The sequence below is a fragment of the Elgaria multicarinata genome, chromosome 1 (assembly GCF_023053635.1).
Source record: "Elgaria multicarinata webbii isolate HBS135686 ecotype San Diego chromosome 1, rElgMul1.1.pri, whole genome shotgun sequence".
NCBI classification, from domain to species: domain Eukaryota; kingdom Metazoa; phylum Chordata; class Lepidosauria; order Squamata; family Anguidae; genus Elgaria; species Elgaria multicarinata.
Genome location: NC_086171.1, coordinates 93,531,281 through 93,544,929, shown reverse-complemented (window position 1 = coordinate 93,544,929; position 13,649 = coordinate 93,531,281). Strand labels below are relative to the sequence as shown.

The window sequence follows — 13,649 nt, the reverse complement described above, 5'->3', positions numbered from 1 at the left end:
TTGGTGTTGTTTCCCGCCTCGCTCCAGAGGGAGAGGCAGGTTATAAATAAAAATTATTATTATTATTATTATTATTATTATTATTATTATTATTATTATTAATTATTATTATTATTATTATTATTATTATTCTCTAAACCCTTCCCCACATTGCAAGGCAAGATCAACACATACATTCATGATCAACCCACACAATCCTGACCACTACATATCATAAGCAGGTGCCCTCCAGAAAAGGTACCTTGCAGAGCAAATTGTTCCTGGTGACACAAGCGAATAGAACTATATGCTACAGGAGATTGGAAACACACCTGCTAACCAATTTGGCTTGCCACTGCATTTTGTATATAAATAGCATTGTTCACACCAGATCGGAAAGCCCTACCATACAGTACCTAATTTCTTTTAAATGGGACAGGAAAATCCTTAATCATATGGGTTGAGGGAAGGGGATGACCAGATACAAAAGAGGGCAGAGCTCCTGCAGCTTTAAGAATTGTGATGCAGAAGGAATTTCCCCAGGTCCTGCATGCATACAAATGACACCTACTGAAATTCCTTTTTCTATACAATTGTCAAAGATACAGCAGCCCTGTTCTTCTTTCCATATGCTCATCCTAATTTAAACACAAGCTATGGGTTACCCAGTAATGATTGGAGGCACAGAACGTACTGAGAGGTATTCTTACCCTCACATGTTCCAGGGCTAAATTCAGGGTATTAAACACAAGGCCTAGATCAAAGAGAGAAACTGGCCCAATCCACAACAGCAGCTGTTCCTTATTATATGTATTAGATATTTAATAGTGTGAGCGGGTCCCCTGGAAGGGGCATATTAAACCCATCGTCTTCAATTGCCTTCATAATTACAGGAGTCCACAAGTAGGTGCAGTCAGCACTTTATTATAAGTCTTTCCCTCTCATTACAGCACTGATGACTATTAAGCATATAGATTTACAACTCATCATATAGATTTACAACTTCCCTCCCTTTAAACTATGAAAACATTCAATTCTCCATTTTAGATGCACTAGCCATTCAGGTAGCAACACTTCATGATTTTCCCTCAGTGAATGTTGTCCAGACCAAGGAATAGGACTCTTCAAGTGATTTAGAAAGAGAGAAAGAGAAGTGTTAAGCCCAGCTTTTGACATGCCTTCCTTTGGCTGCTAACTGGGAATTTCTAGCTCTCCCAGCAAAGGAAGCCCTGGGGGGTGGACTTGCAAGGGAGGAATCCCTCCAGCTTCTTCCTTTGCAGTGATTCTCCGTCTATACTCTTGCAAGCACTTTCACCAGCCTATCATCCCAGATTTTGCTCTCCCAACCACCCAGCTTGTTCCAAGAGCTTTAGAGCAGCTGTTGCTGCTGAGGCTTCACTCCTCCCTCCCCCAGCTGTGGTGTGCTTCCCATATCAGCTCAAGCCCTCCACAGGCAGTGTTCCATTTTAACTTCATACTCAGACCCTGCTATTTCTCTGCCTGGGTGTTTTTGGCAAGAGAAGGATGACTTGATCCGATGAGTCCTGGTGGCCTGTTACAAAGAATGTGTTTTATTTTAGTTTGATTCACTTGGAATAAAAGAATCTGATTTGTCTATGTGCATGTGCAGAGAGATCTGTCTATCTATCTATCTTAGGGTGACCATATGAAAAGGAGGACAGGGCTCCTGTATCTTTAACAGTTGCCTAGAAAAGGGAATTTCAGCAGGTGTCATTGGTATATATGGAGAACCTGATGAAATTCCCTCTTCATCACAACAGTTAAAGTGCAGGAGCTATACTAGAGTGACCAGATACAAAAGAGGGCAGGGCACCTGCAGCTTTAACTGTGGTGATGAAGAGGAAATTTCACCAGGTTCTCCATATATACAAATGACATCTACTGAAATTTCCTTTTCAATTCAACTGTTAAAGATACAGGAGCCCTGGCTTCCTTTTCATAGGGTCACCCTTATCTATTTACCTATCTATCTACCCATCCATCCATCCATCCAATTATTTGCCCCTTTGCTGCTTTCTGCTGGTTTTTCTAATCCTTGTACATACAAAAGGATTGGGGGGGGGGGAGCGACAGCTTTTCCATGCTGAAAAGGCAGGAGGAGGGATCTTTGTAGCTCACGTGTTCTTTCCCCCCCTTTGCCTCCAATCTCCCCAGCTCTTTACATTTCTCTCTCTCTCTCTCTCTCTCTCTCACGCATGCACGCACGCACGCCATGTTAGGCTCTTATATCCATCACTGCAGAACCAGGGTGGAGAAATTTCAGGATTCCTTCTGCCCATTCTAAGCTCTTCATTGGTTTTGCTTTGGGTATGCAAAAACGCTCCGCTGATCTCTGCCTCTCATTTTCTCCGCTCCTCTTCTCCCTTCTCTCCCTCAGCAACAATTCAGAAAAGAAAGGAGAAGAAGAAGAAGAAAGAAGAAAAGACCAGTGAGAATCTCATATTTCAATGCAAAGCAAAAGGAAAAAAAAGAAAGAGCACTGCAATCTGTCTTCCTTGCATGCTGTACCAACTGGTGCTAACCCTAGTTTTGATTATGATGACATTATGAGCTGCCTGCTACAGAACTGGGTGTTGACAGCCTTCCTCTCTCTGCTGCTTTGTCATTCAGGTGAGGGAAGCCTCTTTTTACTTTGGGCCCCCAACTTTACTTTTCCTCTCTCCCCTTCTTGCATAACTTTGGGGAGGAGGGCATCATATGGGGTGGGAAGCTGGGGCAGGATGGAGGAAGGAGTGGGAGTCGCTAAGCATGCATCTGTAGAGCTGACTAGATCATCATTTGCCACCACTACTCCACCTGGCTTTTTTGAATGGGGCAACTGGGAGGGGGTGCAGTGGTTGCAATATAAACATCTCCTTAGTTGGACATCCATCCCCTCCCCATACACATATTTGTACTACCTCACCCTGCCAGTGCTGTGACTGGTGCAGTCTTTTCTGCTGCATAGACACATTTTTCTGCAGTTCCTGCCAGCCCAAGGGTGAAGATGGTTGAGCAACAGCTAGGGTGGATGGGTGAAATGTCTTGTCAGTTTTGTCTGGAAATGGTGGGGTGGGATGACTAGTTGAGGGAATGGTGATCCCCTGGCATTTGCAGCCCAGGCTTTCATTTTTAGGGGATGTGGGTTTGGACAAGGCAGTTAATGAATGAATTGTAGAGTATTGGGTAGCTGGGAATCTAGCTATTGAAATGCTTGCAAATAAGCCAGGGCTCAGTCCAGAAGCAAGTAAGTCAATGACAAAAAATGCCCCAAACAAATCTTAGTGGACCTAACAAAGGGTTGTTCCCTTGGCAATGTGGAGGAGTGCATAGGTGGATGCTGAGATTGTTGAAGGGGCACCATCTGTATCCTCTACAATGGTTGGGTTCCCCTTATTTCTGTATGTTGGCCTTACTGCAATCTGTTGAATTCTTTTTGTATCATCTGTGGCCTGATTTGAATAAGGACTCACCAGAATTTATTCCCCAAACCTGTACAGAGATATAGCCCAAGAGAACCAGACATCCAGAAAATAATACATCTGAGCATGTTCAGAATATATTTCCTTCGCCACTGGGTGACCAGAGCTGGTCACTATTCCCTCTGCATGTTGGGGTTTAGAAACCAGATCAGAAAGGGGACTTCAGGCAAACTGAAAAGCTTTAGCTGCTCACCTTAGAAACAAATCTGTACTAACCAGCTCCTTCCTCCTTTTTTATGATGACTTCCTTTCTTCCTTTCTTTTTTTCTTTCTTGGAGCAGTTTTTGTTAAGGCAGATACACAACCTGGTGATTTGCGGAGGTGGATTCCAAATGCCAGCTGGCACAAAAGATGGGGTGTTTCGGAAAAGACTTACCCCACCAGGCTAATGGGACAGAGTTCTGGAGGCGAAATTCAGAAGCATCAGTTGGACACAAGGGTGAGAAAAGCTGGCAACCGCAGAGGAGAAGGAGGCGAAAAAGGAGGAAGCCCTGTAAGAGAACCTCAGGAACCTATCCCCCCATTTCACAAGCTGCTTCCCTCCCACTCCCAACATTGTGCTATGTTTCTTGCATTAAAGTGGGGGTGGGCGGGGAGAGCAGATTCCAAACTGTTCTGTGAAGCCAGATGGTATGCACATCTAATAGTTGGGTGGCAAGAACTACTTCTAACTTTTAAATAGGATATTGTTATTCAGTAACATAGCAGAGCCAACTGGCCTATTAGACAGTCTGAGAATTTGTCCAGGAAGTTGGCAAGAAGTATCATATGCAGAGAGTTGCTCAGCTACACATCTGCTGGCATTTCCCTTCTCTCGTTGCCCTGAGGTGCATCTGAGTGCATTTGCCTATCTGGCTTTGGGAAGGTTCAAGATGGAGCATGTTGCCCTTGTGTAGCAGGCAGAGATTGCACTCTCCTCAACCATTCAGCTCTGGTTGGGCTGCTCCTCCTGCAGTTGCATACAACTTTAACATACTTTCTGTACCCAGTGACTGCATGGAATTGGCAGTATATTTAATTATTCTCATTCTGGGATATTGTTGTTGGTGTAATGCACCTAAGTTCTTCCCCCAAATGTAAGAGTCAGCAGGAAGTCAGGATTAGTGATGGGAGAATGAGTGACGTTTGAGCTCATTGAAGGGGAAATGCACATTTTTGGAATTTGCACTTACACAAATGTGCAATTTCTATTGGGAATGCAAGTTTGGGAAATGGTGAACATTTCCTGAATATTACACTTCTTATTTGCATTAGGGTTGCAAACAGGGCATGTTTGCATGATTTGTGAAGTGGAACAAAATTCTTGTACATCCCTAATTAGGATGCTCACTTAGCATGGATTGAGAGACACAGCTGGGGCAGAGAGTAAGCAATGCCTTAGGATCAAGCTACTCGGGTCCCACTAGTTTGATCCTAAGGAGGAAGGTTCAGAAATATGAAGATCATATTGAGAATAGAGAAAACAGAATAGTATCCGAGGAAACCAGTTAATTGTGCAATCTTGCCAACTGTCCCACTTTAAATGGGGAACATCAACAGTTGTGACTGATTCCTACTTTCCACTACAATATCTGATCTCCTGAGTTTAAATTTGGCCAGTTTAATTTCCCAAAGTTTCCTGAAGTAATATTATTGGTAATTTAAGGTAAACTTGGCAAACTACTATATCAAACAAGAACACTTCACAAGTTCTCAACCCCTTTGCAAGAAATGAGTTATGAAAGACTGAAGCTGTTATTCAGTCTTCCCAAAGACAGTCCTCCAGATGTGTTGGATTATAATCCCCATTATTCCTAGACAACATCTGGGAAATTATGAGAATTGCAGTCCAACACATCTGGAGGGCACCAGGTTGGGGTAAGCTGCATAAGAGCTCCTTGCAGGATTCTTCCTGCTGTCACTTCCATATTACAATTTGGGTAATATGTAGATATTGTCTCCATAAACTTATATGAAATATTGGCTCCTGCTATTTACTGCACAGCCGCTTACTAGTCCAATGCTTTCCTATGATTATTCAGAATGACATCTGAATATTATGGCTATTTCGAAGGAGGGGCATTTCTAGGGTTTATGCGAGGCATTCGGACACTTGGGATGTTCGGGGCTGCTTCCTTGGTGTACCTGCGAGCAGTTTTAGAGCTCCTTAACTTTTCTGTGGTGCTGTTTGACTCAGTCCAATTCATTCATTGAATATTTTGGCCGTTTTACAGGCAGGTGGCACAGGAGGAGGCAAACTCCGGTGCTCAGGACAGAAAATTATTATGCGCTACGTGTTTTGGAGGGATTACCTCCTTCTTCAGGAGCTATAAAACAAACAAATTAACCATAAGAGTAGTATCTTGTTGACAACACCTTAATTCTTTTAAACAAAATTTTAAGGGACTTTTCAACAAAAGAATACAACTTTAAAAAGAATTTAATTTTTTTAAAATAATAATAATCATGAATTCCCACTTTTTATACATTGTTCCCACGTTTTTTCTCCTATCAAATTTCTTAACAGTAGTGAAAACATGTTAACTCTTATGGTTAATTTCTTTGTTTTATAGCTCCTGAAGAAGGAGGCAATCCCTCCGAAATGTGTAGATCATAATAAATCTATTTCTGTCCTGAGCACTAGAGTCTGACTCCTCCTTTGCCATCGGTCTACGGTGCCTTTCTCTCCACATTTCTGCCATTTTGCAGGCAGGGCCATTGATATGAGGCATGCATCAAATCACGGCTGTTGGGATGCTTGGAGAAACTACCTCTGCCAACTATAGGTAGTTTTGGGACCCCCTGCTCTCTTCTGTGGAGCTGCTTAGGTCCACTGCATTCTTATGGCCTTTTAGTAGCACAAAAGTCTAACTGCACTCAGTTAGACTTTTGGAAGTTCCAAATCCATTTTTCAAGTGTGGAAGAAGATTCATAGGTTTATCTCTACTCCCCAATTCATGGCATGTTGGGATTTCCTTTGAAATGGCCCCATTGAGATGTCTGCAGGTTTAAGCCCCGCCAAAAAACAGGGGATGATGGGACTGCCTTGAGTCTGGGCGTGCGTGTGTATCCCTGGATAAGCTATCATGGTGGCGAGTTTGAGGTTTTTAACATGCACATTGACGGAGCTATCGAAAGGGGTGTGAATGGGGTGCCCGATTTTCATAAATTCCCCAAAAATCAGGGGATGATGGGACTGCCTTGAGTCTGGGCGTGCGTGTGTATCCCTGGATAAGCTATCATGGTGGCGAGTTTGAGGTTTTTAACATGCACATTGACGGAGCTATCGAAAGGGGTGTGAATGGGGTGTTGGATTTTCATAAATTCCCCAAAAATCAGGGGATGATGGGACTGCCTTGAGTCTGGGCGTGCATGTGTATCCCTGGATAAGCTATCATGGTGGCGAGTTTGAGGTTTCTAACATGCAAATTGACAGAGCTTTTTTAGCTTAATGCAAGCCTATGCGGGGGGGAAACGGAGCTCCGATCCGGATCCGGAGCTCCGCAACGGAGCGGAGCGGACATGGGCAGAGCGGGGGCGGAGCGAAGCGGCCCGATCCGCAAATCACGGATCTGGAAGAGAAGCGGAGTGGGGGGTCCGTGCACACCCCTAGAAATTATCACTCAGCTCCTCATATTTCAAATGTGCATGCATGGTCATTCTGTATCTCAAAATCCCTATGTCATGTTTTGGTTGTTCCCCAGATTTAAAAGGTTTGCCAAACATTGTTTCCAATCTGCCTTTGTGTCTTGAGTTTTCTCATGTATCCCTTTTCAGGAACATCCTCTGTTGCATGGCGGTGTTTCCCAATCCTATGCCCTCCAGATGCATTGGATTAACTTCCGTCACCCCTAGCCAATGAAGGGAGTTGTATTCCAACACTTCTAGAGGAGGCTGGGTTAGGAAAAGTAGTTGTATGGGGTTGCAAAGTTTTTCTCTCAACCACAAAATGAGTTCTGGAGTATTGCTGCTCTCTGAAATGTTGTTTGTCTTGGCTTTCTTTGAGCAGTGAGAGGTTGTGGGGAAATTTGGAGGAAAGAATATTGGCATATTAAGCTGAATTGTTTCTTGATTTGCTGAGTTTGAATTTCTACTTGTAACAAGTTGGACAGTTGATAACTTGGGAGCTCAACTCAGTGCTCTGGGAGGAAAGATAGATACAGTGGAACAGTTGTAGAACTTTTGTCTTGCTTCCCTATGCAAAGTGGACTTCTTGCAAAACCTGGGGGATATCTACGCAAGGCTTTTATTCCAGTTCTACTCTGCCCCCAAGTCCATCATATCAGATGACGCACGTAGCTAGCAGGGTGTTTCGTGCTCTAAATCTGGTTTTTTTCCATACTCATTTTGTCACAATTTCCCCGTCACTTCAGTGCAATTTGGCAGTCCGTTTGACCTCAGCTGGCTTCACTGTGGGCTGGTGGAAGTGGTGCTGATTGGCAGAAGGAAAAGTCATGTAGGGACTGGGGAGAGCAGAAGGCTAAATGTCTACCTGGAAGTAACTCATTGCCCCCAAATTGCACTTTGCCTACAGGAGCAGAGGGGGCAGGAGAACTCCTTTGCCATCACTTTTTCTTAAAACTGCTCAATCATGGCCTCTCCCTTTAAATATTTATTCATTGAGCGCTAGGTAACATGCTTATTCAGAAGTAGGGATAGGTGAACTGAGACTTACTTCACCGGGCTTAGGGGCGCTGCCACAGCAGTGTCTGCTGTTATTATCATTATTAGTGCTGCTGCCTCCCTCTGCTAGTGCATGGCAGGGCAGCTACTGCTGCTGCCACCTCTGCTTCACCTGCCCCCAACTTTTGTTTCTGCAAGAAAGACTCCTCCTCTTTCTCCTCCATACACAAGCAGGAAAATCACACACACACACACAAGAAGAAACTGGCTAGTATTTCTGAATGAGGTTAATACGCTCTGTTGAAGGGGTGACACACCAGAACTGTGAGCGAAGGAACCAGGGATGCTAGTATTTTTGAATGAAGGTTAATGCAGTCTGTTGAAGGGGTGAAACTCTACCATTGCATGATTGTGAATGACTTAAATAGAGGCTACTATTTATGAATACAAAGGGGAGAATAATCTCAGGTTGCTGCAAACAAATTTATTGCTGAAAAGCTTGCCGTGTTTCAGCATGTTGCTTTTTATTAGGCCTTCTTCAAGGGAATGTAATATCTACCTATAAAGTAGAAAGTATGTGTGTGCCATATATGTCCTGAAATGTTTACCCACTTCCCCATATGGTGGGGAAGTGGGTAAATGCCTTAATGCTGTTCACCCAGGCAGGTCTTCATGAACATGGATCAGAAAAAATCTAAAAACATGAATTTTGGGGTTTTAAGTATTTTTTTAAAAGAATTTAATAAAACTAGGTTTATACCCACAACTCCCAGCACGCCTTGGGTGGGAGGCCAGACTTACTGGCCTTTGGCAGCCATTGTGATTCCTAAAGTCAGTCAACCCAATTCCATATAAAAGGAAACAACCCACATAAATGGGCTGCATCCATTCGCGGTGCTACCTGCCATGTGTGGTTTTAAAATCATAACTAGATACAACAGCGTGTCTTTGAGAGGCCAAACTCTGGACATGCTCAAAGGCACCCCATCCTGATATCACTGTTTTCTCAGCCTTCACATGCAGCCTTCACCCTTAAGTGGGAGAGAGGAAAGGGAATCACTCTGCGCATGCCCAGAAACAAGCTTGACAAATGGGGGCAAGTGCCCACCCCAGTCTGGGCCCCTCAGTACAGGCTCCAGATGGAGCACTTTGTGGGTGAGAAGTGTGGGCTGAGGCAGTCCCAGCAGGACTTGGCCAGAGTTGTGGGCATCCACTAAGAGCTGAGGACATGGACACCTGAGGGCTGCCAAAGGCATGCTGGGAGGTGTAGTACTGGCATGTCACTATCTCTGAGTCTTAACTCAGCCCCCGATTTCCTGACCACTCACTAACTGTCTTTGTTCTCCTAACTGATTTTCTCCAACTGCCACTAACTCCGCCCACCATTTCATTCTAGTCTCAGCTGTCAGTCATTCTTCCATTCACTCTTCTGTTTCAATAGTAAAGTCTGGCTTTTACATAAAAATCATAAACTTTATTCAGTAATTCTTGCATCTGTCTTGGAAAGTTGTGGTTTAGTTATAACAGAAAAAAAAGCAGCATAAAAAATCTCAGCAAGTTAAAAGTCCTTGGAATCCCCCCCCCCCCAATTCACTTGGCACTTAAAAGTAGGGCTGTGCACGGACCCCCCCCCCCCCCGTTTCGTTTCGGACCCCATTTTGGACTTTCTGAAATGGGCCTATTTCATTTTGGGTCGTTTCAGGACACCCCCCGTTTCATTTCAGATCCGAATCCGAAGAACAATTCGGACCTCCGGAACACTATTTGGGCGCCATTTCCCCCGTTGACATGCATTGTCTGAAAGAAATGCCTGTAACTACTTTATTTTTAATGATAGAAAAATGAAATTTGGTGAGCTTACAGATACCTTGGAGATGCTTATGTGTGTCCAACTTTAGACAGATGTCCATCAGTTTTCTTGCAATGAATTTTTAAAAATGTGAGTTCCAGTCATTTCAAAGTGCTATAACTTCCTATTTTTTCAAGGAACACACATGTAACATGGCTTCATCTGCTGATTTTTAGAATTTTAAAAAAAGTTTGAGGTTTTAAAATTATTTTTTTAAAATACACTGTCATTTTTCTAGATACACACCTGCAACTTTGCAACGTGATAGAACCTATGTAGGGCTTGATGCTTGGCAATTTTGAAGCACATAGGTTCATCTGCTCATTTTTAGTGATTTTTTTAAAGGGTTTACCATTCCCCCTGTACCAAAATGCATTCATCTCCGTCATTTTTAAAGGTAAAGAAACATAACTAGGCACCATGATAGCCTCTAAACAGGGTCTTAGGCACCCCAACTTTGAAGCATATTGGTTCATGGCAATTTTGAAACACATAGGCCCATCTGCTGATTTTTAGTGATTTTTTCAAAGGTTTTAGCCAAGTTCAGAAAGCTCCGTGTGTATTGGCAGCCGTGATTGACAAGTTCTTACCAAAATTGGCAGGAGGAAGTACAGGCCCTTCTTAGTATTGCCTGGAACACAATAAGTCTTCTAGCTGTCAAAAAGGCTCTGAAAATCCATTTGCGCTGATCTTGTGTTAGTTTCCAAGAAGCTGGTAGGTACTTTAGGAGGAGGTGCACATCATTCCATATTAAAGATAGTTTCAGTACAAAATTTATCCTTATTATAACCTCCTCCCAAAATGGAGAGACTACTGGGCATTGCCAAAACATATGAATTAAAGAAGTATTAGGTGCATTACACCAACAATTATGTAAATTTGATAGACCCTTATTGAAAAGGCGTTGTGGGGTCCAGTATACCTGAAACAGATTTTTTTGCTGTATAAAGCAAGAAAAAAGCACATTCCAAGCACAGCCTTCACATACGTGTAAACAATAACATAATTTCAGTTCTATGTAAATGGTTCATAGGGTACATTGCAAATAAGGCCTATGCATGTATTTAAATAGCATAAAACAGTAAAAATATTACCTACTCAGTTGTAACAATGTCTGCAGAAATTATTAACAACAAATTGTACAATAAACAGTGGCGACTAGATGGGATGAAGATGTATGTTTTTTATATACTGTTAGACAAGATTTTCTTTGTAGATTATTTTCTAAAAACTTTCATACCCTTGTTGCCTTGCTATGTACATGATTCCTCTGATTTTATTAATAAAATAACACCCATTGTTATCGAAGACAGAGATATTTCAGTCATCGCTTTACACGAGTATACCTCAGGAAGATGCCCTAAGGATTATTCATGACACACTGGACAGGAGAGTAGAAATACATCCCCATACACATTTCTTTCTTGCTCTTTTAGACATAGCTTTGACAAAGAATTATTTTAAATTTAGTAACAGCTATTATTGGCAGACTAAAAGGGTTATTAAGGAGTCAATTAATATATGAATGAATTTGAGAAAGAACTTGTGTCCTCTGCAGGGAGGGGGACATTTGCTGAACATCTCTTAGTATGGCTGAGGTATATTGACAATGTCTTCACTATCTGGAGAGGGGATAAGAAGGACTTATATGCATTTACTTCATGGGTTAACATCAAATTTGACATCCATTATAACATCCTGGAGAACCACTTTTTGGATTTAAAGGTCAGAAAAGCAGGGGAACTGTTTAAGCCCTTGGTTTATAAAACGCCTACAGATATCAGTGCATATTTGGGATTTGACAGGTCTCACCCCAGTTCACTTAGGAGAAACCTCACATATGGGCAGTCTTTAAGACTCGGGCATAACTGATCCAATGACATAGATTTCAGATAGGAATCTCATGCACTTTCCAAACAACTAAGAGACAGGGGTTACCCAGCAAGAATGATTTACCAGAATTTTAACAAGGCAGATAAAAAAACAAACAGCAATGAACTGATATTTTGAGAGAACAATAAAAAAACACTCTTAAAGCAGATCAACTGCAGTTTGACATTCAGTTATTTCATTAACCACCTACAAGGGAGCATAAGAAAACATATCTCCAGTTATCAGAACAGGCCTTTAGCTTCTTTTAGAAGAACCATAAATATTAGAGATATGCTGGTCAGGAGTGATTTCAGTGAACGCTAGGAATGCCTACATAACATTTTAGCAGGTTCAAGCTTGCCTAGAAGCCATCACCCATGTGGACATCGTAGCTATTGCAAATATACATCTAGAACCACCACATTTAAAAATCCATTTGATAATGTAACATATACTTTAAGTCATTTTTCACTTGCAGCAGTGTTTGTTATTTATGCCATACAATGTAAGTGTCCAAAAATTTATGTGAGAAAATCCATCAGACACCTTAAAAAATGAATAGCGGAACACCTGTGTTTATCAAAAACAATAGACCAGGGGCTCTACTAGTATGCCATTTTGGGGGAAGAAACTTCTTTTAACAGGTTTTAAGTTTGGAACGCTGGGAAAACCTAACCACAAGGATGAGAAACAGATGCTGAGAAAAGAATAGGAGTGGATTTTGAAATTAAATACCCTGGGCTTCTTCAAATGAGCAATTTATAGCATGCTCATCACTGGCCACTCACAGAAGTTTGCAAGTCATTTTGACAATGCTGTGAGTGTGTCTCCCACTCCTTTTCCCAGTTAATATGTTTAAAAACAAACCTAAGAAAACCAGATTCTTCTAAAAGTTGTGCTATAAAACTCCCACTAGAGGATGATGTTCCCATTCAACTATATGAGCTAGGAGGTTTTCAATTACAGGCCACGTAGTCACTAGTCTATTCCCATGTAATTCAGCTTGTTGTTTCAAATGCAGAAGAGAAGTGCCAGTAAGGAAACACGATTTCCCCCATCTGAAAGCACTCCTTGCCGCCACAGGGGCTAAATGAGCTCAGTCTAGATATGAGAAGACCTGGAGTGAATTGCCCTAGGATGGTAACACCTGCAAGAAACTCAAAGAAAAAAACTTGTCTAACAGAATATAAAAAAACATAGCTTTCATCCCATCCCATCTAGTTGCTATTGTTTATCACACAAGACAATTGGTTGTTAATAATTTCTGCAGACATTGTTACAAGTGAGTAGGTAATATTTTTATTGTTTATACTAATTAAATATATGCACAGGATTTACTTGCTATGTGCCATTTATATGTAGTACTGAAATTATGCTGTTGTTTACATGTATGCAAAGGCTGTGATTTCAATGTGCTTTTTTAATTGAAAAAATGTTTTACTTTTGTGTTCTCTCATTCTTGCTTTATATATGTATTGTTACAGCCCTTTAAAGAAGGCTTAATAAAAAGCAAGAAGCCAAAATGTGTCGGGCTTTTCAGCAATAAATTTGTTTGCAACATCCCGAGATTATTCTCTCTTTTTCTTTTCGTCTTGGATGCCCTGCACCCTAGTATTCAGGAATCAAAAAGGCTAACTAATGTGGTCTTGTGAGGGAGAGAAAAAAACTGGGAAAGGAAGCCTGCGGTCAAACATGCCATGGGCATGTTTACTCAGAAGTAAGTTTTGCTCCCCCAGTAAGAAGTTAGTCTCCAAGAGTCCCTGTCAAACTGCTCTCCTCTGTGCATGTTTACTCAGAAGTAAGTTTCTCTCCCTAGTAAGAAATAAATCTAGCTCCTATGCAGTGTCAGTGTGGGGATTTATAAA

General features: G+C 41.9%; 1 protein-coding gene across 1 annotated transcript in view; it reads left to right on the top strand.

The window, feature by feature from the left end:
- Nucleotides 1–2,480: 2,480 nt before the first annotated feature.
- The window catches only part of ADAM11 (ADAM metallopeptidase domain 11), a 167,558-nt gene continuing 156,389 nt past the window's right edge, over nucleotides 2,481–13,649 (top strand). The window contains exons 1-2 of the mRNA XM_063133045.1: nucleotides 2,481–2,610; nucleotides 3,743–3,954. Of these exons, the coding sequence (XP_062989115.1) occupies nucleotides 2,547–2,610; nucleotides 3,743–3,954 (276 nt within the window). The 5' untranslated portion in view covers nucleotides 2,481–2,546. The remainder of the gene's footprint in view (nucleotides 2,611–3,742; nucleotides 3,955–13,649) is intronic.